This window comes from Cryptomeria japonica, chromosome 4 (genome assembly GCF_030272615.1).
Source record: "Cryptomeria japonica chromosome 4, Sugi_1.0, whole genome shotgun sequence".
In the NCBI taxonomy this organism is placed as follows: Eukaryota; Viridiplantae; Streptophyta; class Pinopsida; order Cupressales; family Cupressaceae; genus Cryptomeria; species Cryptomeria japonica.
The window spans coordinates 485,012,428-485,039,567 of NC_081408.1; the positions used below are offsets into that span (position 1 = coordinate 485,012,428).

A 27,140-nucleotide genomic window follows, 5' to 3' on the forward strand; every position below is an offset into this window, starting at 1 on the left:
TTGAGACAATATACATATCATTATTGCAGGAAGGGTTGAATATAGATAGATGGTTGACAGTGTTGAGGAATGCCCAACATAAAAATTTCATAGGAGGAATGTATTTGGAAGGTCAATGCAAGCAAATACTATGGGTAACCCTTTTTCTCCATCTCCAAAGAAACAAAATTTGTCAAAATGTACTAGTGATGGTCTTGAAGATCCTATTTGACATTGTAGGACATGCATTACCATTTGGATTGCCAATGAGTTGACATAGCAACGACATTGGTTTAGATCATTTCCAACCACCTCCAACCACATTGGTGATATATTGGTATATAGTCTTGAGAAAGCCACACAGTTGGGCTTAGGAAGGTTTTCAAGAAAGAATATAGACTCTTGAGGGATGACAATAATATTGTCACAAAGATTTATGATACTTGTTAGGGTAAACATGAGAATGTGTGAGCCTACAATAAGAGGCTTAAAGTACTACTAAGCAAACTTAAGAAGAAAACAATGGATTGGCGAAAGAAGTGGTGGTTCATTGAAGGGTTGATACCTTTGAAGGAAGATGAATTTAGTCCCACTATCTTATGACGATGTGTATAACTATGCAATGGACGTTGAAAGCAAAAACAAGGCATCTTGGCCCTCAAAAAAGAGTGAAGATAATGGGTTTGGATCAAGCAATAGTGAAACATTGAACTATTTAAGCTCTTTGGAAGGACATGCTTAGGAATATCAATGAAATGGACACTAGAGAAACAAGGAGAGAGATTTAGTGCACAAACTACACACAAGCTCATACCAGCAATTGTTTGAAGTGCATCATTTGTGAAATTTGCCAAGTTGTAGGCCACATTGATAAGTTTTGCCTATATAAGATTGCCCAATGCCATCAATACCACCTACCATCTTGATAAACCAATAAAAGAATCAAGGTGCATTTCCTAGTGCATCTACAAGTGTTTTAGTTGGTAGATATTGAAACTAAGGATATAATAGATTCTAGAACATGCGTGGAAGCAAAAACTAGATCTAATGGCCAAGGTGTTGGGTCATTGTCATTGATTTCAAAGGGAAAATCCATGGTGTAATGGTTGGAGAAGTTGTGCCAAATTTATGGTACTATGCTCGAGATTTGTTGATCCAAGTGAGAGGCAATTTAATTATTAAATTGCACAAGTATTCAATGATTGGCATCCATACTTAAAAAGGATTAAAAATGCAAAAATAATATTTAAATTTTGGACGACCACCTCATAAGAGCCACCCTTTTCTAAGGGAAATTAAATTAATTTTTATTTGGCTTTTTGTTTGGTTCCTTAAGAGGGTTAACCTTCTTGTGCTAAGCGCCCACTATGATCAATGCAATTAAAACAATAAAAAAATAATATTCATGCCTCTTGGCCGACCACCTTGGAGAGGGCATATCTTTTGGTGAAAAGGTGCATACTAGACAGAAGAAGATTTCACTTTGTTGAGGTTGGATTTGGACGGTAGATCCAAGCTGCTATTCCCCATGGTTTTCTCTTGAAAGGGTTTCCACACAAAATCACGTGTCTCTCATGTGTGTGCATGCTTTCAATTATTTCTTTATAGTTGCTAAATTATTAAATAAGAGAAGCGTTGGTCTTATATTGATTCAACCCTCCTCTTGGTATAAGTGCGTGTGTGTTTCTTCACAAGGTAGACCACTTGTACAATGTGAAAGTGTAATAGGTGGGGTCATTTTGCAAGATAGTGCTCTATTAATAAAAGGAATGTAGGACTTCTAGGTCAATGGTTTGGACTTGCATTTTGAAGGTTGGTGCCTTCTATTCTAAGAGATGGGGAGGTTGGTGCCTCTCATTGAAAGAGATTGGTGTCTCCTGTGGGTTGGTGCCTACAAATTATCGTAAAGAAGATTTCATTTTGTTGAGTTTGGATTTGGACGGTAGATCCAAGCAGCTATTCACCGTGGTTTTCTCTCGAAAAGGTTTCTACGCAAAATCTCATGTCTCTCATTTGTGTGAATGCTTTCAATTATTTCCTTATAGCTTCTAAAGTATTGAATAAGCGAAAAGTTGGTTATTTACTGATTCACCCTCCCTCTTAGTGTACGTGTGTTTCTTCAATTGCTATCAAAGTGGGTTTCTTCGATAAAGCCAAACTGCTTGAAAGAAAGATCTTAAGAACACACATGGCAAGCTAGGATGGTTTCTTCTTAAACTGGGACCCATCAAGAATGAAGAACAAGGGACCGGTATCAAGTGAAGGTTCCGATGAGGAAGAAGCTAACTTTAATTTAAGAAAGGATCTATCAAGCGCAAAAGCAATTATACTCTTAAATGTTTTAATTGTTATAATATAGGTCATTTTGCTGCCAAATGTCCATAGGCTGGAAGTGATAGCAGCGAAGACGAAGAAGACTACAACAAGGGAAAATGAAAGAATCATCAATATAATAAGAAAATGTACACTCGAGAGAAGCATGAGAAAAATAAGAATTTTGAAGACATAAGAAGAGCATATATGCTCAAGAAAGTAATAGTTCATTCGAGGAAAGTGATGAAAGCTTGTCCAAAACTGATAGAAAAGATGATTGTGGATCTCAAGACTGAAGTTGAGGAGGCTAAGTGAATTGAAGAAGTTCTAAGAAATCAGCTGAAAGTAAGGGAATCAGACTGTGAGAGGTTGGAACTAGAAATCGTTTCCTTACGGAAGGAATTGGAAAAGACAAAACAACAGCTAAATCAAAGTATGAAATTTGATAAAAGTATTGAAATGTTGGATGATCTTATTAATACACAAAGATCACTTTTGATCAAAATTGGTCTTTTGATGAAAATCAGAAGAAGACAAAAGATGCTGCAAGTTCTAATGACGTGGATCTACCAAAGAAGATGGATGAATAAAAGTAATAAAACTATGCTAAGATTCTCAAAAGTCCCACCAAAAAGGAAGTGAATAGGGAGAAGGAAAATAAAAAGGAGAACTAAGTCCCACAGAAAATTTTTCCATCTCCAAAGGAAAACAAGGACAACTACAAAAGGTCCTTCCCTCAAAGACAACCACACACAACCAGATTTCAATATTCCTTCCATGGTTATTGTTTTTCATGTAATCAGTTTGGTCATAAGGCAGTAAATCGTAGAGTTCATACAAGGAATGATTTTGGGTTTTCTAAGAGGAACTATAATTCATTCACTCCTCCAATGGACCATAACGTTATATGCTGTAAGCCGAAGAACTTTGGAGAATTATTTTTGCAGAAGTATAGCAAGGTTTTGCAGAAGTATTTTTGCAAAACATAGCAAGGTTTTGTAGAAGTATATTTGCGTCTCCAAGACAAAATAAGGAGGATGTTCATGACAAGAAGGATGAATCAAACAATGTTTGGAAGGAGCAAAAAATGAAGGAAAGTTTCATTCTTGTATAAGCTGCACCACATGCTCAAGATGAGAAAGATCAATGATTTGTTGATAGTGCTTGCTTAACCCACATGACTAGTGACAAGAACAAATTTCTCTCCTTGAAGAAAGTGAGTGAAGGAACAGTGAAATTTGGGGACAATGCCATGACAAACATAAAAGGAAAAGGAACACTTGGTTTGGATAATGGAAAAATGGAGACTGAAAATGTCCTATATGTTGAAGGATTGACACATAATCTCCTAATTGTGAGTCAAATGTGTGACCAAGGGCACACTCTCACATTTTATTTCGTAGGATGTAAAATCAAGAAGAATTTGTAAAGCGGAAAATCGCGGTCGAACCCTAGTTGGTCTCCCCTCTTCTAACTCCTAGGAGAGAGAAGGGAGGTTCGCTAGGATTCGATGGGTTTTCACTTAGGGGGAAGACTTTACATTCAAAAGAGGGGTTGAAACTCATAAGATCCAATCCCACGCAATGCAAGATTGGATGCTAAATGAATTTCAAAGGGTTTGGAAAGCAAAGCTACCCTCTTTTGTAAAGAATGTTGATTAAGGAAATTAAGCTAAGCATGTATAGAAAGTCATAAAGATTCGCTTATAAACTGAGTTCGGGTTATAGGATGAAGCTGCGGACCTGGAATTAGCAGTAGAATGTCGATACGGCGCTGTCCTGCAAATTTGAGAAAAAGTTGTCGGGACGATGGCGCCCGGCGCCACGGTCCTCCGAAAAATCCGCGAAACGAAGTGGGATCGGTTCGTCTCTGCACAAGGATTCCAGATCTTCAATCTCAGCCGCGTACCTGCAACCTACACACAGAAAAGCGAAGACGATTGGGGGGTTAGGGATTAGGGGTTTGCCTTTAGGTCAAACCCCGGTTTTGGAATTAACCAAGAAATGAGCAAGAGCTGTAAATGTAAATGACTGTAAAACAAGTACTAATACCTTGTTCTAAGGATGTTGGTATCCTTATGTGCGAAGGTTTAGATGTTGTATGTTGTATGTTGTAGTAATATGTTGTATGTGATCTCCTCTTCAATGGTTGAATCCTTGTCTTGAATGCAACACTTGGCCTTGAATGGAGACTTGGAATGAATGCTTGAATGTTTGAATGCTTGAATGCTTGAGTATAGTTTCCACGCTTTGTCCACATATCCTCTTCATCCCATATGAGAGAGAAAAATGTAGCTTATATACTTGTCAATTAGGGCTGATAGACTGATTTTCCCGACCTTAGGCCGACCAGGGAAGTATATTTCCAAATTGCAATCAAAAAGACCCGATATCACTTAGGAAACCGGGCCCAAAATAGGACCCAGGGTCCCACCTCCGGGACAGCGGGGTGCAAGGAGGTTCAGGCCAACGGTGCTTGAAAAATGCAGTTTTCAGTGTCGTGAGCAAGTTTTGGGGTCTCCATTCAGGTTGCATGTTGCGTCGCCATCGTGAAGACCGAAATGCAGTCGAAATTGCAAGTGTCGCAATTTTAGGACGCTACAGAATGAAAAATTGATAGTCTATGCTTATAGAATAGACAATAATCTCTACATCCTTGGTGAAATTAAAAGTGAAAAATACTATATGGGGCAAGGAGATGAGAGTTGGTTGTGGCACATGAGGATGGGGCACTTGAACTTTGACAACATTGTGAAGATCAGCAAAAAGCAAGTCATAAGGGACATGCTAAAGATAGTAAATCCTTCAAATATCATCTGCAAACAATGTCAATATGGTAAACAAACTAGGACAAGATTCAAATCTAAGGAGTATTCTATGTCAAAGCTTTTGGAACTTGTTTACACTGATTTGTGTGGGTCAATGAGGACGAAAAGCTTGCAAGGTGGGAGTTACTTTATGTTGTTGATTGATGATTATTATAGGATGACTTCAATGAGAAGGTGAAAGAAGTAATCAAAGTGCACTTAATGTCTTAGACATCAATGACAAGTTGAAAGAGGTAATCAATTTGGTAGATTTGGGATCACCATGAAGAGATTTATGCTTGAAGTTGGCAACCTCACAAATTTATAGGGCCATGCATCTTTTATTAGGGTAGTGGAAGAGAGTGGATAAAGAATTGCCATAATATTTGTATAAATAATAGTTCCTCCAATAGATTTCATAGTAGACAAAACACTACATACACCCCACAACTTGGAGAGAGCAAAGTTGTCAAATTCTTTCAATTCATAAAATATGGTGTTTTGTCTCAATATGAAGTTGATGGGAGCACACTTGCAATTGGCTAAGGGGAATTCTTGTTTAACAATGGTCCATCAACACAACTTGTAAGAAATGTCCAATGTAGAAAGCAATTTTAGGGTTGAGAGGATTTAGGGAGGAGGTCCAAGTAACTTGGATGTATTGATGGTAACTGTTGTTTTTGATAGATTTGATTGAGCACCACTTTCCCTAGAAGAAGGTGACAAGCTTACAAGGAGTACTTGCATGAAGGAAGATTGCTCAAAGAATATCAATAGACTAGAAGAGAAAATAGACCATAGAGAACAATCAACATTGATGTTTGGGTAGATCCAAAGAGGCAATCTCTTTTGAGAAATAGAGCGCTATAAAAGGACTTCTCTCATAGGATGAAGTTGAATCACCCATGGATTTCAACTTGTATATAAATTGAGTATAAAGATACTTTTGAAATGAATAGGTTGCATAGCAAATTTGGCCTTAATCAACACACTTTGGAATCATTTCTTGTGTTACATCCCTCTTTTTACAATGGTTTTATTTTTGAATGATGCGATTGTGTGTATGGTCAAACATTGATATTTTATTACTTCCATATGTGGATGAGTAATCTTAAGTATAAATTGATAGTTAGGCATGAGTGATGATTCTTTATGTATATATGTGTGTGATTAATGAGAAGATAAGATTTAAAGAGGTAATCAATTTGGTAGATCTGGGATCACCATGAAGAGATTTATGCTTGAAGTTGGCAACCTCACAAATTTATAGGGCCATGCATCTTTTATTAGGGTAGTGGAAGAGAGTGGATAAAGAATTGCCATAATATTTGTATAAATAATAGTTCCTCCAATAGATTTCATGGATTCTTTATGTATATATATGTGTGATTAATGAGAAGATAAGATTGTTCTAACTATTTTTATGTAACCAAGTGGATGTAGGATAAGCTACGCCCTCAGGAGGGAGGGAGACTATCATCAAAGAGAGGATTGCAGATTTCGGAAGAGACCAAACTTGCCATTGAGCCTTGAGTCTTAAGATAAGTTGTTAGAAGTTGGTTGTCACCTTGGCCTTTTAGGTGGCCGTCTTGCCTTGTTAGTGAGTTGTGTGTGTGTTGTTTTCTTGAGCTTAATATATATATATATATATATATATATATATATATATATAACTTGAGTTTTTAATTATCTAATGGATAACCATATTAATTATATGTTTATTTTTATATATATGTATATGTATATCTAGATGTGAGTATATATAGCATACTTACATACTTATACATATATGCGTATATGTATACGTACATCCAAGTCATTATGAAGTGATGTGCGTATAAATATATGTATATACATACGGATGTAGGTATGAAATATATACTCATACATCAATGTGTATTAATATACATAATTTCTTTATGTTTAAAGCATTAAAAGCAAATGATACTGGATATTAAGCCAAAGCTTGTTTATTAATGATAAAGGAGGTGGGTGGAGACTTTACTCTTGCCACCACTTGAGGTTGGCATGCAAGAATCACTGACAAGATGGATTACGTTACCTTGTGGCGGTTTTCTTTGTCTTGGTGATCAAGAAGGGAATTGTTTTCATGGGAGAGAAAAACTCTTGCTCTGCATTATTCACGGCATACCTTGCATTGACTAGCACAAGCAAATGATGGGAAATCTTTGTGATGGGAATTAAAAGTTTTTCTGGTAATCAATAACTCTTCTGCTAGAATTCATTGGCTTTTCTTTGCCTTGCATTCATAAGATATCACAACTATTCATCGGTCTTCTCTGCGATACATTTATATCATTTTAGAGCCATCAATCATCAACTCTCTCTCTTTGCTCAATACTGTCAATGTCTATTGGCATAGAAGCATGTTATTAAAAACATTGCAGCAAGGTTTAGAAGGAACGTGATTTTGTTTTGAGGTGATAAGCAAAGAGTAGAAGGGATCGTCTGTTAAGAGAAGGTGATAAATTATCATCGTCATGAAATTGGAACCATGTTAATTTCCTTTTAGTCTATACGAACATGATAGTATCGATTCTGCTCTAGTTTGATAAGAATGATATGAATAATTGATGTGTTTAATCATCAAATAGTGCATTGTTTATGGAGTTAATCCATTTTTTTACTTAAGAAAAGATTGAGAGCAGAATTGTAATGCCCCCTTTCTAGCACACGTATGATGTTGTCGTTAGCCTATTTCTCCTTGGTCCCATAGGCTAACCAGCACATTTAAGGGATCTTGTGGATATTTGGCCTAGGTAGTTTCAGTTGTAGGTAATTTTGAGGTGTTTTGATGTGTTTTTGAGATACTATTTATAGTAAGTCAGTTGGGCCAGGTCTCGATCATCAGTGACAATATCATGTCGATGGTAAATGTTCAACATTGACTGGGGAATTTAATATCATCGATGTGATTTATTTGTGCATTGATAAAGTTAAGTTCTTAGGTTAGATATAAATATTTAACTTTATTAATGCGGGGACTATAGTTAAGTGGGAAATATTAAAATATCAAAAGGTCCTCTTATTTAATATTACATTGGAGACTTAAAATGCAAATGGGAGTAATGTTATTTATCCCACATTGGCGAGTTGAGTGAGTGAGCTCTTATGTGGGCATTATAAAAGACTTCCAAGAGTTCATATTCAGATATGCTTGGTTGAATTGATAATTTGTGAATTAATTGGAGAGTTCATCTTCAATGGTTTGTGAGGATGAGATCCCTCATGAATGACATTCTTCTCGCTGTTTCAATATATAGTCAGAAGAATTAGTGGTGTTTCTACTTCAAGAGACACATTGAGCTTGAATTGAAAAGGTATTTTCAGGCTATAGGTTGTATTCCCAGGTTGAGCTTATTGTATGCTTGCATATCTTGTCAAGATTGAGGAGGGAAGTCAGGAGGGTTAAGAGATTTGTTGTTGAATGTTTTACTTGGCCATACCTTTATTACTAGAGCTGTACCACATTCCTGGGCTGTACTTTCTCATGCTGTGACCGTACTATTTTTGTTGGGGCCATACAAATTGCTGTAGCCGTTCCTAGAGCTTCTTTCACAACATTGGTTGGGGATGTGTTGATGTGTCTTTTGTACACGACCAAACACAAAATAAAATACCTAAAGGTACCTTATCCTCTCTTGAACAAAGTTTCCCGACTGTTGAAGATCTCGCCGAAGGATCAGTTGGAGTAACTCTAAGGTTCTGATATGTAGTTCTCTACGTGTGGATAAGCTCTTGTGGTATGATGTGATTTTGTTGGAATCACAAGGGGACTCACATATGATGACCTGAACGTCTGATTTGCTGGAATCACAAGTCCTATTTACTATCTAGAAGATAAAGAAATGACAAAAGATACAAGGTTCAGGAAGTCTACTCTAAGACCTAAAATGCGAGAAGATGGATGAATGACTAGGTGGAGTCCTACTAGGTTGGGTCTCACCATCAGGCTTGAAAAATCTGACACCAACTCAGTGTGATCTTTTGAGGGATGCTTCAAATATATTCAAATCAGATACCATCAGATACTGATCATCATTCAAGTTAATGCATGAATAATAGACGTGTAATGACTTGCGATTAAGCTCATTCTATGCCAGTTGACCACGCAAGGCACACTTACAGTCAGCAAGAGGCCAGTGGTTTGGACTAGGGGGATTCCATGCGAGTGCATTCAATAAATTCTTTCATTCAATCTAATCATTTATATCATCTACAATGAAGATTCAACAAGAGACCATGCATATTGCAAAGAAACGACACATTTCACCATATCTTCAATGAAAAGGGGGTTCATTTACAATCAAGGCAACATTTTCTTGCCTTCTCTTCTTAATCTACTCTAGTTGCTATTCTATTTTCTATTCTACTACCTATTCTCTATTAATCAATCTTTGACTATTATCTATTAACCCACTATTAACTATTAACCTTTACAAATGAGGAGCCACGGCTTTATATAGAGAACCCTTTACATACAAACGACTCTGATTGACTTAGAACCAATGGCTAGGATTACAAGATAGAAACCGTAATTAGGGTTTGTTACAACAAACTTCCTTAGCCAATTAGAAAATTACATTTCAGGAGTGAGGACCAATAAGGATCAAAGTTTGTGCCGTCTCCGGTAAATTAGGTACATCGAATCTGGTCATGCTGAGGTGGACCAATCCGACTAGAAGAATGATGACTGGGATGCCACCTTGTCTAACGCTTGTGACTTGGTTGATCTTCTTCAGTCTTTTGACACGATGAATGATGTACTTCCTTTGTTTGACCAAGCTTCCTTATTGTCAAGTCTTTCTTCTCCGGTAGCACACCTCCGCTTGGAAGTGCTGGCAAAGCCCTTTCTTTGTCATCTTGTGAAAGAATGAAGTCTTGAGGTTAACTCGAACTCCTTGAACAGCCCTAGTCTTCCAATGCTTCAAAGCACCTTGAGTCTTCCCTTTTGCCTGTGGAACGTCCTTAATGATGATGGACTGGAAGAGGTCGTCCTTGTCCTGGCCTGGGCTTCTTTCATCTGCAAAACAAACCAAAAGATGATTAAGGACACATAATAAATTCATTCTAACATAGCATTTTCTACCTTAAATCGTCAACAAGAAGATATCAAAATGAAGTTTGCTCAAGATTCTCCCCAAGGACAGGGCCTATAAGAATTTCGCTCTGGACCCTTTGAAAGGGTCAGGAGCGAAATTTGCATTCCTGGCCAATTTAGACCTCATTTCATCATAATCTCACAACTAGCCCTTTGCCTAGCTCAAACAAGGTGAAAAAATAGGAGTTTCAAAGGATTTCGCTCTGGACCCTCTGGAAGGGTCAGGAGCGAAATTTGCATTTTAGGACAAAATCTTCGCAACTTGTGACCACAACTTGCTCAAATGCATGTCTAAGGATCCCTTTAATCTCAACCAACATCAAGCTTGATGCAAAATTGGAGAGAAATGGAGTTTTTGAGGATTTCGCTCTGGACCCTTTGGAAGGGTCAGGAGCGAAATTCTAGTTTAGGCTCAAGTTCTGTCACTCCTCCACTCCGAAATGTCTTCCAAGGCAAGCATACACTAGTCCTCTCTCCACCAAGGCCTGGGAATCCATCTCTTGACCTTCATCATGAGCAATTTAGGTGAAATTGAGAATTTCGCTTTGGACCCTTTGGAAGGGCCAGGAGCGAAATTCATTCTTTAGCTCAAAATCCTTACCTTTTGGACTCATAACTTATTCAAACACATGCCTATGGCCATCTTAATTCCAATTCACCTTGATCACTGTCCTGGCCTAGCACAAACTTGAAGGAAAAATGACATTTTGAGAATTTCGCTATGCACCCTTTGGAAGGGTCAGGAGCGAAATTCAAGTTTTTCACTTGAGATTTCATTTCCTTCACTCCAATCTATCTTGCAAGGTGAGAATACATCACTTTTCTTCCAATCATGCCATAGGGATCAAGGTTCTGGCTTCAGTCAAGGAAAAAATAGGTGGCTTGAAGAATTTCACCCTGGACCCTCTGGAAGGGTCAGGAGCGAAATTCATTTCTTGCTTGTTTTCCCTCATTCAACTCCATTCCTCTCACTTTGCCTCTCACCTTTGGATCTATCTCTCAACTTGCTTGACAACATTTACTTGGCCTCAAAAATGGCTAAAAGGAGAATTTCGCTAAAAAACATGGCCAGGGATAGGACCTATAAGGGATTTCGCCCTGGACCCTGTGGAAGGGTCAAGAGCAAAATCCTTGTCCAAGCTTAGAATCTTCATTTTTGGAGGCAACAATCCATTCAAGGGCAATCCTAGGGGCATCCCCCAACTTCCCCCACCTTGGTCTAGGCTTAGCTTGGCATAAAAATGAAAGGAAAAGGGTGATAAGATGGATTTTAGGATTTTTTGCTCTGGACCCTCTGGAAGGGTCAGGAGCGAAATCCTTGTTTTAAGCTTATTCCTTCATTCCTCTCACTTCAATTCATCTTCGAAGGCAAGGTCACGCCACTTCACACCCATCCAAGCCATAAAAACCAAAGACTTGACTTGCTTTGAAGGGAAAATAGGTGATTTTAAGAATTTCGCTCTAGACCCTTTGGAAGGGTCAGGAGCAAAATTCATGTTTTTGCTCAATTCCTTCAAGTTTGAAGATCACCAATCAAGTCAAAGTCATGCCTAAAGACATCTCCCATCCTATCTCACTTAGTCCACACTTGACTTGGCACAAAATTGAGGGAAAAGAGTGGTTTTGTGAAATTTCGCTCTGGACCCTTTGGAAGGGTCAGGAGCGAAATTTCAACTCTAGGCTTGACTCTTCATCTTTTCAACTCCAATCTTCTTTGCAAGGTAAAAATACACCACTCTTCGCTCAAGGAACAAGGTTTGTGGCCTAAACATGGAAGCAAAAGAGGTTTCTCAAGAATTTCGCTCTAGACCCTTTGGAAGGGTCAGGAGCGAAATTCACATTTAGGCTCAAATCTTGACTTCATTTCTCACATTTCTTCATCCAAACAAGTGTTTTGCCCTCAATAATGCTTGGGAATGAGTTAGTTCTAAGTTTGGGTCAAAGTAGAATGTCTTATGGAGAATTTCGCTTTGGACCCTTTGGAAGGGTCAGGAGCGAAATTGAAATTCGTTTTGGACCCTTTAGAAGGGTGAGGAGCGAAATTTGACATTTTGGTCTCTCTGCTAGGATTCATGTATACTTTAAGTTATATTCCATATATACTGTCAAGATGTTTGAGAGCGGTTTCGGAGCTCCAAGAGTTATAATGCAAAATCTAGTTTTTGGAGGATTCTCCAATTTTCCAGACTTAGTCAAATTTCAGGATCAGGATGACATTCCAGACTTAGCCAAATTTCAGGACATTTGAAGATCAGGATGACATTCCAAACTTCATCACTCACCAACTTGACCTAACTCAGACCTTCAAAGATGATATTCATTCACCAAGCTTCATTGACCTCCTGAAACTCAAACAAGACACTATTAGCAACAAGAGCAAATCTAGGCCTAAGGAAGACTTTCAAAGATGACCCTCACTCGGAGCATCCACTGACTCACCTTTAGCTAAAAGAGAGCCTGCTATCTTAGTGATCCCTCTGGCAACACTCAGCATGCAAAGGCTAATAGACAAAACCCTAAAAGACCTAGAAAAACAAACCCCCAAAAGCAAAAAGTAGGGGTCCCCATTTGCAATGGGGCGATGTGTGAATACGTCACAACAGGATGATAAGGTTTGAAGAGGAGGCGGCTGGGTTTGAAGTTCAAGCTGCAGATTGAAGGTGGCACCACTGTTTTTCCATACAGCCGTACCAGTTCTGAGACAAATGAAGGCTGTGTCTAGGGTTTAGGAAGAGTTGATGCTGAAATATGGACTAAAGTCTACATTTCCAGTGAAAGCACTTGTATTGGTATGTTATATTGTTTGTAATCTCTTATTCGGAAGAAAATGGTGTTATGATAGAGTGTTCTGTACTTTTGACTCAGTTCTGAATTTCTGGAAAATATTTGATGAGTCATGTTTGTATTTCATCCTATATAAATGTTGCTATTCATTTCTATATTTGCAAACCTATTATGATAAACCAAATCAGAAAATAGTGCATTTAAAACAACACAAACTTCCAAGAATCAGTCCAAACTCAGAAAAATCAGACTATAAGGTGAATGCATGCCAAGTATTTGACAAAATGCCAAACAACTCAAACTGAAAAAACTCAGGTCAGATTTAGCAGGGACATTACAGTGGTATCAGAGCTGGTGAATCTGCCAGCCTATGGAGTTGAACATTTAAGTGTGCATCAGAATTGGTAAGCAAGTTTAACTCAGAAAAAACAAAATGAAGCCAAGAGCAGATCAGAAAAGTGATCTCTTCTCAAAAGAATTCAATGATACATTTAATGATGATCAGCCAAGGGATTTCCAGAAAGAAAAGGAAGTGGGAAGTTGGCTCTATACAATTGGATTAGAATTGGAGTCTTTGAAACTTTTAGATGATGTTCTCTCTAAGTTGGAGGAATTGCTCTTGAAGCCAACTTGTTCCTTGGTCAATAAGTCCCTACCTTCTAGAATCTTGGAAAGTAACATATCCAATATTGTGGCATAGAGTTTTGCAATGTAGCCTAATCATAATTGTCCTATAACTACTTGAATTGGAGCGATCCCTAGATCTGTGAATGGGGTGGATTATATGATGTGACCAAGTAGGGATAAACGTAGAGTTAACAACCTCAGTGAATAGCCATGTAGTGTAAGCAATTGAATGCACATCACATTTGAGAAACTAAGCTTGGAACCCCCCACAATCAGCTGCTTTACCGGAGCAAAGTTTCAAAATAGCTCTTTGGACACAACCTATGTAAAAAAACCAATTAAAGTGGGGTAGGAAGGAAGAGGGGATTCTGGTGGTAGGCTGATCATGGACACCATAGCAAGAATTAGCATAGAAGGCCCAAGCAAATGGGTATGTAGAAGATATTAGGGGAGTGATGGAGTGCACTAAATTGTGGAAATTCTATGGAAAATTCGCTGAGGTTTTAAATATTTTATTGTGTAATGAGGTCTACAAAAAAGGTTGCAATTAATCAGAAAAGTTGTAACTGGTTTGTAAGTTTGGTACTTATATTAGATGGCATCTGCCATTGTTGCATGATTTTGGGTAGTTTAACATGGGTTAAGTTTGATTACAGCACATTTTGTAAGAAATTGAGCGTTTAAACAAGGAATGATACACATAAGTAACTGTTAGGAAAACATCTAGAAGTTGATTGAGTGGAAGCAGCTGGCTCTTCTGCAGAACTTTTCTTATTTGTGGCAGCAGCTAGAGATGGTAGGCATCAATTGGAAAGAAAATAATGTAATTTACTCTGTGGTAGAAGTGGTTTGTTTCTGTATATCTTAGCCTTATTCTTATGGAGTCATATAGAGTGGTGAGATACCCTTAGTTGTTCCTTTGTTGGTCAATTAGGTGTAAATCTTTTGAACCAAACATTAAATACAAAACTTTCTCTTAAATTCACTAAATTCTACACTTGTACGAAATGTTGGATAAAGACACGTGTAAGAAAGGATGAATTATTCTCTATGGAAAGGAAACAGAGTTCAGACAAGCGATTTCCACAAGCTTAGGAAGCTCTTTGAAATAGTCAGCTCTCTTCTATATCACTGCTTTGTTGTATTTTTCTACCGTTGGAAGCATGATATATTTAGTTTGTTACAAGTAAGTGTTAATGTTTATGCCATTCTAATGGGGTTCACTTGTTCTGCAGTCTACTGTCAATGTGCAAGATTTTCAGCAAGCTGAACCTGATATTCTTACTCATTCGTCTTCAGAAATTATAGCTTGTTTTAACAATGGCAGTCAAAAAGCAAAATATGCTCTTAAGGCTCTTTGCCAGAAGAAGAGAGGTCTTGATGTTGAGGTATGAAGCGTTGAACCATCTCTTTTTAATGTTTTTTCTGCATGTCTCCATGCTATTTATGTCTAAGTTCTTATAGGTTAAAGAATCTCTTATAATGAATTTGGTTATGGAAGAACAGATGAAAAAGGCAGAACTTTAGAATGACACAGCATGATGTCATCTTTCAATTAGTTGTCTTTAGTATCAATCAGTCAAGGTCTGACTCTCTAGGGAAGAAATTTATTATTATTTACATCATTTATAACTAATGTTTATAATTCTTCCAAATTGGGTAGAAAATAGAATGTCTAATGTGTAGGCTATCATTAATGTGCTACTTAGGGAACCACTTTATAAGTTGAGATTTAAAACTGGGATCTAATCTAGGTCAAGTCTACTAGACCATGGGCTATAAGAAGATATAGGTGAGTGTTGTAGGTCTATAAAAGCCACAAGAAATTTTCCATATAACTGAAAGTAAGATTCTCTCACATGGCCTATTAATTTGATCTCACTTTACACGTGCTAGACTCATCCTTTTCCTATGATCTTGCAGCTTGTGGTTGAAAGACATCCAAGCGTGAGCTTGTGCCCAAGTTACTAGGCTTGCATTAAACTCAAATTAGTTGTTGAAAAATGATTGGTGTAAATGTTTTGCTCGATTTTAAACATTGGAAAAATTTGAGATAGCGTTTGCAATAGATAAATTAAAATATACATTCTGTTCATCATGAATATGTCTGGGAATGAAATGTATAGCCAAACAGACATATAAAAGGGCAATCCACCCATCTTTTGAGGCATATGGTTGAGCATGAGTGTAAACTAACATATAAGATATTTTATATTTATTGTGTTTATGTGTTCTCAAAGTTATTTAGTGTGTTTGTGAAGCTTCCCTAAACCAAGCTGTTTGTAAGTGCGAGTGGACTCCACATGGAGGTAGTAGCCCTTACTTGATTGAATGTTCAACTGCTGGTGATGTTGTAATATATTTGTGATACCATATATAATTTCTATCAGTCTAGTGTTTTTTTAATTTTTGGTGTTACTTTCCTTTTGTATGTGTGCATGACGTGTGTTTAGTCATGAGGCTACTTGGTGGAAGCTTACTTGGGTTTTAGACAAGGTTGACAACACTTTGCCAAAGAAAGCTTTTTCCGTCTGAAGTAAAGGACTCTATTCCATCTACCAATCTTGTCTCATCCACAATCCTTGTCAAGATTTTAAATGCAATGGTGTAGACAGATATCAATTTCATATATTAGTCATTCTTTGCTTGGCTTATGAAACTTCATTCAAGTGTTGTTAAAGACATATCTTTCTCTGGCCATTGATTATATTAGAAAATTGGAATCAAATAATTATAAAAACTATCCATGTTCTCTATAAGGAGAGATGATGGGCTAAACTTGGAATATCCTTTGAGCCACTTGACAGTTTGATAGTAATGGAGTTAAGGGTCATAATATGAAGATGAATGTTTCTTTTCTGTTAAACTTTAGAAGCTGAAATCCATGTTATCTCACAGGCCTGCCTAGGGTAGATGACCTAAGTCATATTTAATACCTTTATTACTTCTCTCCTTAGGTACAGCTTTGAAGTAGAAAATAACGTTTAAAATACTAATCATGCTCTATGTATGCTTAATGAGCTGTAGAACTCATTTGGACAATCTCTTGTAGAGACTATGTTAACAGTAAAATGATTTGTAGAATACTAATCATGCTCTATATATGTTTAATGAGTTGTAGAACTCATTTGGACAATCTCTTGTAGAGACTATCTTAACAGTGCTTGATGATGCAGGAGCATCCTGGAGAAACTTACTGCATCCTACCGCAATAGCCAATTTCTATCTGCGTATTGGAATAGGGGCAGCATGGGAAGTCTACAAAAACATACCCAGGTGACAATAGCTGTGGACTTTTTATCTGGAAGTTCTCTTCACCAGAAGATTGCCTTGTCAAGCAATTGGAACCTCGACCTATGAAAGATAGCATGTGGAAACCTTCCGTACCTTGCAGAGTCTTCATTGCAAATCACACAGTAGACTAGGGTCATGGCATTGGCAACCACCAAAATGGATCTGCACCTCTCCGCATCAACTTTTTTTGTTTCTTCACCTTCCTTGGGCTGACACACATGTTTCATGAACGTGGAGCTTGGGACCTAGCTGAGGCCAATGCGGATCATTTTTAATGCTTGGAGCTAGTATATAATCACTCTCTTGAAACAATAGAAGGTAGCTTGGTAGTTAGGGAGTTAGGAGTTAGGGAATTAGAATCTGGAATTAATTTTTGCATATAGTTTGTAATAAGCTTGTAGCAGCCTGTGAGCCTGCATGTGGGGCCAATGGGACCTGTTGTAATTTGCTATGTGAAGGCTCGTGGGCATGTGTGGTTTATGTTTTCTAGCAATAAAGTTGCATGTTTCATTCCATTGTGTATGTTGTGTTGAATTCTGCTACAAGGCTGGGCAATCCATTCTAGACCCCCCAACATTGATTGCATCAAGTGGTATCAAAGCGAGATTCAAATTCTTTGGGAGTGAGTGTTTTGGAAGACTCTTGTGCGGACAAATTGGCAACCTAAGGCAGACTACGGGCATTGTCAGTAAAATTCTAGTCAGATTGTTGAGCTGAGGCAGTTGCACCAGACCTGAAGGGAAGATGTGCCAAGGACGATGCTAGTAATGGTCAATGTCATTGGAATAATAGACGAAATGGACATGATGAGGACAATGAAGAATCGGTTGGATGTTGTTGAGGAGGATAGAATCCTAGATTAGAGGAGAGTGACGACGAGGAGTAGAATGAGGAGATATAGGAAGAGGAAGAGTCAGAGCAGATCAAGATGATGAAGGCTACCACTAGGATTGGGAAAAGACCAAGGATGGAGATCCCTAGTTATACCGATAGTTTGAATCTTGAAGAGTTGATTGACTGGATAAATGAGATGGAGGAAAACTTTGAATATGAAGTTGAAGATTCAAAGTGAGTCAGGCTTGCAAAAACCAAATTGAAGGGGCATGTTGATATTTTGGTTGAAAGAGAAATCAAAGAAGAAAGGAGTCAATCACAAAATGGGATAGAATGGTGATGAAATTGAAGAATCAATTCATACTTGCTGACTATGAGTTGGAGATGCTGAAGAAACTTCAAAACTTGAGGCAAAGGGAGAAATCAGTGAAAGAATACATAGAGTTCAATAAGATGATCATAAGAACTGGTCATAGTGAAACCGGAAGGGAGAAGGTGGCGTGGTATATCAATGTTCTTAGGAGGAATTGAGTCTAGTTAGAACAACAACCAAGGAAGAAGCCTACCAATTTGTGCTTAAGGTGGAAGAGAAACTGGCTTGGAGGTTTGAGTGAGGATTGAGAAGCAAGAGTGGAAGGTTTTCAAAAGAATGGGTGTGACACAATGAAAGGTGGTCATATATGGAGTAGAATAGAGAAAGGAGCCCTTATTGTAAAGAGGAACAAAGACACAAAGAAGATTCCTGTTGCAACTGGAGGGAAGGCGATGACCTCCACTGCAATGATGGGTACCGAAGGATTGAAGGAGGATTGGACTGAGAATTATTATAGGGAACTTGTTTCAAGTGTGGAGTTGGACATTGCACCTTTGAGTGTTGCCAAGAGAGTGCAAGAAAGCGAGGAGAGCAAAGAAACAGGACTCGGGACTCGGGCCCGACTCGGCGAGGCCTACTCGTCTCGAGACTTGGAGTTGAAACTTTGCTGGACTGGCAAAGTGAAAAACTCAAGAAATTTAGAGATTCTTAAAGATTTTGGACCCCAGACTCGGCCAAGTTCGGACCCCAGACTCGGCCGAGTTTGAGTGCGAGCCCAGTGGACTTGGCCAACATGACTTGACTCGGAAATTGCCCAAACTCGGCGATTTTGGGTGATTCCTGTTTCTCTGGAGGAGAGTCCATAGCCAGAGTAGCATACACAGAGGAAGACGTAGACAAATCATTTGAATCGAAGGGAGAGTCATTGGTCATGAGAAGAGCTCTATTGTAGATAGAAGTCAAGGAGAAATTGGCGTAGAGGAAGAACCCTATTTTGGACAAGGTGCAAGTCAGAAGGCAAGTGTTGTAATGTCATCATTGAGAGTGGAAGCATAGACAATTTGGTCTTGTTGTGACCTTTTCACACATCACACCATTGAGAATGGGGACCCTCTCTTTTTCCTACTTTCTAGGGTTTTTGTTAGAGTCTTGTGACCTTCTTGCATTGGTATTGCCAAGTTTGTTAGTTTTGAATGGTCTAAGTTTTGAAGTTGTAAGTCAGTTTGTGCAAACCAAGTTAGAACAGAGTCTAGACACTGTCAGAGTGCCTAGAAAGGCTGAAGGACGAAGATCGCAATTGATTTGAGTGGATTTGGACTTACTTTTTTTTGCTTTTTCCTATTTTTTAGGAAGTTTCGTTTTTGGCATTTTGAGCTTGATCCCCGAAGTTTCTATTTTTAGAAAGTTTATCCTATTTTTTAGGGATGCTTTCTTTTTCTATTTTTGGAAAGGGGATCTAGGGTTTGCATTGTCGGCTCTGAATTGCACTGAAAATCATTGTCAAATTCCTCCAAAATTCAAGTTTTGATAAAAAAAACCAAATTCCTAAATTTTAGGGATCCTGAGGAATTCGATGGATAAATGGAAGGTGGTTTTCAAATTTCAAGATGATCTGACAAGAATTGCACAAGTTATGAAGATTTTGGATCTGGTTTCCATGGAGATCATCTCTCTCCAAGTCCGCTCAGCAAGGAGAATCAAAGGGTCATGAATTTGTCTAAGTCCGCTCACCTTGGGGTATCAAGATCCCTCAACTCCGCCCTCATGGTGCATGAAATTCACCAAGTCCACCTTGACTTGGTCTCAACCTTAATGAAGTCCACCAAGTGTAAGGTAAAGAAGTGCATAACCTTGACAAAGTCTGCCTAAGGATATGTGAGCAAGAGCATAGATCTCACCAAGTCCGCCTTCATGGTGCACAAGATTGATAAACTTCGCCCTTGGTTGAGTGTGAAGTGCAAGAAGTTAATGAAGTCTGCCTAAGGATGTTCACAAGGTCAAGAGTTCAATGAAGTCTGCCCACCCTTGGTTCCCAACATTCACCAAGTCTGCCTAGGTGTGGGTAAGCTTGGTCATGAGATAAAGGAAGTCCACCCTGCATCAGCATACACTTGGTGCACAACATCAACAAAGTCCGCCCTTGGTCAAAGACTATGGTTCTTGAAAATGTTGAACTCCACCTTAGCATGATACATGGTGCCCAAACATGATGAAGTCTGCCTTCATTGGGGAAAGAAATTTGCCAAGTCCGTCCCTATACTTGCAATATGGAAAGATTTTGCTCAACTCCGCCTTGGCTGGAAAAGAATTCCCCAAAGCCTGCCCTACATTGATAAATCTGATCAGCAAAGAGAGGTGTATGAATGTGTCAAAGTCCGCCCTATGGCATGATAAGGTGCAACACTTCAGTGAAGTCCGCTCAACATATGGTGCACAAGTTTAGCATAGTCCGCCCAAGTTTGGGTCATGAAATCAACCAAGTCCACCCTCAAAGAAACATGCTAAATCCGGGGTAAAAGAATATTCCTTCATACTGTAAGCGATATATGATGTTCAAGTTCAAACTAAAGGTAGATTTAGAAAGTTTTCAAAAGAAGAATAGTGAAGGATAAGTTTGAATTGCAACTGAAAACCAATTTAGAAACTTCCATTTTGAAACAAGATGAGGATTTTGAACTTGATAGAGATGACAAGTCCACTGAATACCAAATTAGAAACATTCCCTGTAGATTGGAAGGACTGAGGAAGGATTAGAAACATATTTTGAGTAAGATTTTGAGTCTCTAATTACAAATTCGAACTTTTATACAAATACTTCATTCATTCTCTCATTTTTACACATGAAGTTCGAAGTTCTGAGTATACTGAGAGCAAGTTTGAGAGTTCTTTTGGAGTGCTTTTTGCAGATTAAAGGTGTTTTTGAGGAAGTTTTAAGTATAAGCCTGAGTTTTCAACCTCTTATTCACCATGTTATACTCAGATTTTGAAAATTTCTGACTGATTGGAGGACAAAACCCACTGATTTTCTGAGTGTAGTTTCTGAAAGTTGTTCTTGACAGCTTCTTTTCTCATTCTTCTTCATTCTTCGAAGGTGAAAGTTCATCAAGGTCTTAACATGGTTTTGTTCTGAAAAGAAAGAGTAATTTCACAGATTAATCTTCTTCTCTTTCTTATTTTCTGCCTTTCAAAGCAAGATTGAATGGAGTTTCTTGGACTTAATGTTTTTGAAATCTGATTTTGAAGTGAAAATCAGACCTTAAATTTCCTAAATGCTGTGATTTTCAAGGGTTTTCTTAAGATTCTCAGAATAAACAAGTGTGGAAAACCCCATTTTTGTGGTTAAGTGTTGAAAAGAAAGTAAAAACCACAGATTACCTAGCCACCAAACTCACAAACTACGCTTAAAAGTATAGATTTAAACTTAAGTTTGTTTGATTGTTTTGCAGATTTTGGAATATCTCGCAGCCAGGATGAAGTTTCAGGTGGATAAAGATTGCCCTGCGGAATCTAAGATGAAGTCCAAGTGGAAGCTGGTCACAGACACTAGCTTGGGACATATTAACTTGAGGGAATTCAAGAAGCGAATGTGTGGCCTGCACAACCTGATGCCTACAACAACTGCCAGAAAGATGATGAGAAATGGAATCGTACAAGCTGCGGGTTTCCTTCCAGCGATGCAGTGTACTAAGTTGGTGGTGGAATGCTTTAAACATTACAAACCTATAAACCGAGAGATCATAGCACCTGACGGGAGAGTCTTGGCAAACATTAGTGAGGTTGCTATCAAGGAAGCATTCCACATCCCTGAATATCATAACCCTGTTTACATGACCAAGGAGGAAGCAACACAGTTGTATCAAAATAATGTTGAAGAATATGAGGCCAATATCAACCATTCGTGGTTGGATAAGCCAAGGAAGGGTGCTTCTAAGTTACCCAAGGATCTTGTGAGAGCCTACTTCAAGGAGGATATTGGAGACCTTATAGTTTTGTTGAATAAAGTCATGGGTAGTCCACAAGGCGTGCCATTTGAGCCTTGGATGTACTACTTCATTCATGAAATAACTACCGGAGTGAAGATGATTGATTGGGCAAAGATTATAAGTAATAATCTTGATGACCAACTGAAGAACTTGGAAGAGAACAAGACATTTTATATGAGTTCTTATTTGGTGTACTCTCTTGCTCGAACTTACAGATATAGAGGACTCACTTGTAGAAGAGAAGTGGGGAATAAGGAGAATCAGTTTGTTGTTTATGATTGCTACCCACAACTGCACTTGGAGGAAAAACTTCACTTTAAGAGAGTCAATGATGCATTCTTGATGCACATTACTAGGACGCTCTAGGGTGGTCTTCATCAAAGGCTCTCTCAGGTGTCTAAAGATTTGGTTAGCAGATTCGGGCATTGGTACATCCAATACCCTAGATTCACTTATCTAAGAATTCAAGGATTCTCCGGATCTCCTTACAAGTTACCCATGTATCCCACTAACAGAGTAGTGTTACTCTAAGTTATTCGGCAGCTTGAAAGTTTTATGATTGTTCAGAGAGGGAAGCAGAAGATGAGCATGTTTCCCCCTTCCTGTTGGAAATGGATTGGAGACATGTTCATCAACACAAGCTGCCACTAGTGTTGAAAAGGAGCTTTCTTGGTACCCATTCTTTCAGTATAAGGCCAAAAGGCATTTTGACCCCTTTCACCGAATGAAAAAGGTTGATGGAGAGATGTTCGAGCATAGACCTGATCTTGAAGACTATTGGACTAATGCAGCTGATAGCTTTGAAATCAGAAGGAGATTGTGGTCCAGACTTCCCCTGAATTTGATTAGAGTATCAAAAGTATTTCGAGTAGCAGATCAGCTTGAGGATGATCTTGAATTTGAGCACCCTCGCTTTGATAAATTGAGAAATGAGCCCCTTGCCTTGGTTGATTGGTTAGATTCTGAGAGGTTTGATTTGAGCGACCTCATGAGACCAGTGATTGAGTATTCGAAATGGTGGGCAACGGAGAAGACAAAGGGTCTTAGATCAAAAGGTGTTATCTCACGTATGATCTCATGGGAACCAATGAATCAATGTCTTCAAACCATGGTGTTTCGTCAAGTGTTGGGTCTAAGAAAAGGAAAGAACCCATTGAAAATTCTATGAGGGGTAAAGGAAAGAAAATAGCTGGAGATGCAAGTAGAAGGTATAAATCAGATGAAGGTCATTCGACCTTAAGTGCTGCATCCGTTTCTTTAGTCAGGACTACAACTAATGAACAGGAGATGAATATTAATATGGGAGATAATGAGGTAAGAGTTCCTTCTCCTTCAGTTGAAGAGGTAATGGAAGAACCAGCTCAAGAGCCAAATTCTGCTAGGACTATAGAAGTTGAAGAACTTGAGCCTTCGAGAAAATTCCTTGATGGCATTGTCACTGCGCCCAAGGAAATTGAAGATAAATTTGATGAGAGTGGCATGGAGCAATCAACCATTCCAGATTGGTTGAGAGAAAGAATAAAGGCTAAGGCTCCCAAGGAAGCTCATTCAGAAGAGAACACAACAACATTCCTGGATAAGGTGAATAAACCAATTGAGATAAGACGACCCAAACCAGCTAAGAAGTTCTCTTTAATTCAAAGAGATGGTGTAGGATTCAGATTTGTACAGATAGTTGTACCCAAAGAAGGTAAAATTCAGGATAATATTGTTCCAGAAGATTATGAGATCACCACTGTGAACCTTGAAAAGAGTACCAAACTCTAGGAAGTTCAGGAGTTTTATGTTACTTGCAATACATTGAAGGAAAGGCTGAACAAAGAAGTAGAGAAAATGAAAAGATTGGAAGAAGAGAACAAGCAGTGGAAGAAGTATGTGATACACTTGACGAAGCCACTCAATCAGGAAATACCATCGCTCCTCTTGCATCTCTTCCACAAAATTTCATGAGGGACTATGATGATATGAAGGCTACCTTTAGAGAAGCCAAGGAATGGACTTCTGAGACCTTAGAGCGTGCAGATACACTTGTTGAAAATCTGGCATCAACATATGAGTTTACCTCTTCTTTGTTGGCCAGAATTCAGGATTTGTCTGAGAATTGGGAAGAAGTCGAAGAAATTCAGAATATGGTTCTCCCACAGTTGAAGATCATCTAGAGGCTTTCTCAGCAAGAGTTAGTGGATGGAGGAGTCATTCAAGTAGGAAGTAGATATGACCTTAGCACTTGGTATTTTACTTTTATAACCAGGGTTGAAACCTTGAAGAAATTTGAAGTCAAGTGTTTGGAAGTCGAGAAAATTGTTAAGATGGCAACAAAAATCTGGCAGCGAGAGGTGGTGTGAGAAAAACATCCGCGCACTGAAAATCTGAGAGCTAGAATACAATCAAAGTTTATTGAGGTTTCAGGAACGATTCTCAAAGGAGATTTCTCTAGAATTTCGAGTTTTCTCCTCATTGATGAGAATTTCCTTGCACAAGCAGTTGATTGGGAATGCATACTCACCACCTGTAGTGATGATGTGGACATGGTCGACTTCCAAATTAGCAACTTGCGAAGTGTCACCATGGAGGAGGTGCGACTTCCTGTGTCCAGATACATCGAATCTACAGAAAAGGAAACTGGACATTCACCTCAGTGAGAATAGAAGCTGCGCCACTTGTCTCTTTCCTATTCATTTTAACTGTTAGAGTTTGGGGAAACCCTAATTAGGGTTTTGAACTTTTAATCTGAGCCCTTGATCATTGTTTGATCTCGGTTGTTCATAATTTTTATACTACTATATAAGGTTGCCTCCTCTCATTTGGAGAGGGTGAGGTTTTTGAAATATTGTTGCATGAAGGTCATTTTTCAAATAATATATTATGTTTGCTTTCTTTGAAGGCTTTGTAATCCCTATTGTTTGAGTGATTAAGCAAGGTTTTCAATTTCTTCAACACATTAGTTAGAATTTATTTTACGTTGTTAGATGAATGAAAGATTTGATAAGTATTGGATTCTGGTGTATCTCTGCTCATACTTTTGGTGAATGGATGATTTTCATTCATTGTGTAAAGTTAGTTCGAGCTTTCCATTTTGGGTATGCTTAAACTTCCGATCATAAGCACATCCCTTGAAGATTGCATCGACTTTGTGTAAGTTGTCTTAAGTGAGGCGAAACAAAGTGTGGTTTATTGAGTTCACCGAATCAATACCGTCTCTGGAATTCATAGGATTAGAGTAGATTTCTTAACCCTTATCCCTTTGTCCTTTTTTTTTGAAAGTCTTAAACCCCAAAAATCCCAAAAAGAAAGAAAGAGAGAGAGCTTTAATTGACAAATCCATCTAAGTCCCAAAGTCGTTGACAATTCATTCAAGCGTAAGTCCCTTTGTGTACTACCAACAAATCACAATGCCCATTGAGCTTATCCACACGCCAAGACCTCACAAAAGAAACCTTGGAATCGCCATATGATCTTCTAGCAATCTTAGCATACGTGGTGATTTTTCAAGAGAGGATAAATTATCTCTGGGTACTTTATTCTAATGTTTGGTATATGATAAAACGTACACCAATAGGTCTCAAAGGAGATGGTTCAGAAGTTGAACTTGAAGAGGATGAAACATCCAAACCCATACCGGATTGCTTGGATTCAAGATGATCACAAAATCTTTGTGAATGAACAATGTCTTGTCAAATTTACACTGGATCATATGGGGATGAACTGTTGTGTGATATCATGCCATTGGATGCTTGCCATTTGCTCTTGAGAAGGCCTTGGCAATATGATAGGAGGGCCATACATGATAGAAGAAAGAACACCTACATTGTGACCATGAATGGGAAGAAGCATATTTTGATTCTCGCAGAGGAAGAACATAAGAATGTGGTATGCGGTAATGCCAAGATCTATTTGGGTGGATGTTTTTGAATGGATTGAGGCACGGCAATATGTTTTTTTGTCTTGATTCAAAGGTAGTGTGGTAGTGAGGGCTCGAGGAGTGTCACTGCAAAGGGAGAGAAAGTACCACAAAAGGAGCTCTCAAAAATATTGAAGGAGTACCAAAACATTGTTTTAGAAAATGTTACAAAAGGACTTCCACGAATTTAGAGTATCAACCATCACATAGACCTTAGACTCAGAGCCAGTTTGCCTAACAATGCAGCACATCGGATGACACTTGTAGAGAATGTGAAGATGAGTAGTCAAGTGTAGGAGTTGATGAAGAAAGGACTGATCTGGGAGAGTTTGAGCCCTTGTGCAGTACATGCTGTCTTGGTGCCAAAGAAGGATTGGGAATGGAGGATGTGTACAAATTCAAGGGCCATCAACAAGATCACTATCAAGTATTAAGTTCTCTTTCCAAGGATGGATGACATCATAGATTGTTTTAGTAGTGCAAAATACTTCACCAAGATTGATCTCAAGGGTGGATACCATCAGATTAGAATCCAGGAAGGTGATGAGTGGAAAATTGCATTTAAGATTGATGAAGGATTGCATGAGTGGTTAGTCATAACCTTTGGACTAACTAATGCACCAAGCACATTCATGCGGTTGATGAATGAGGTGTTGAAGGAGTTCCTAAGTAAGTTTTTCATTGTTTACCTATATGTTATTATGTTTTTTAGCAAGAGAAGAACATTTGTTGCAAATCAAATAAGTGTTCCAACAACTGAGAGGAGAAGTTGCTAATCAACACCAAGAAGTGTAGTTTTGTCATCTCAATGGAAGGATTGAAGATGGATCCGAGGAAGGTGAGAGCAATTGTGGAGGGGCCAACACCAATAGACATTGGAGAGGTGAGATCTTTTCATGGCTTGGCAAGTTTTTTTCAGAAGTTCATCAGAAATTTTAGTACCATATGCACACCAATGACTAAGATCATGAGAGGAGACATGGAGGAGTTCAAGTTGACATCCGGAGTACAAAAGAGTTTTGGGTTGTTGGAAGCAGAAAGTGGAATGACTGGTTTAGCTTTACCAGATTTCAGCAAGGTCTTTTAGATGGATTGTGATGCCAGTGGTAGTGCTATAGGAGCGTGCCCGATTCAGGAGGGAAGACCAATTACATATTTCAGTGAGAAGTTGAATGATGCTCAGA

At 38.5% G+C, this 27,140-nt stretch overlaps 1 protein-coding gene across 3 annotated transcripts in view; it reads left to right on the plus strand.

The window, feature by feature from the left end:
- The window catches only part of LOC131060407 (uncharacterized protein At3g49140), a 136,928-nt gene that overhangs the window by 70,243 nt on the left and 39,545 nt on the right, over positions 1–27,140 (plus strand). For all 3 annotated transcript variants that reach the window (XM_057993637.2, XM_057993636.2, XM_057993638.2), the window contains exon 10: positions 14,867–15,019. In XM_057993637.2, coding sequence (XP_057849620.1) covers positions 14,867–15,019 — 153 coding nt within the window. The remainder of the gene's footprint in view (positions 1–14,866; positions 15,020–27,140) is intronic.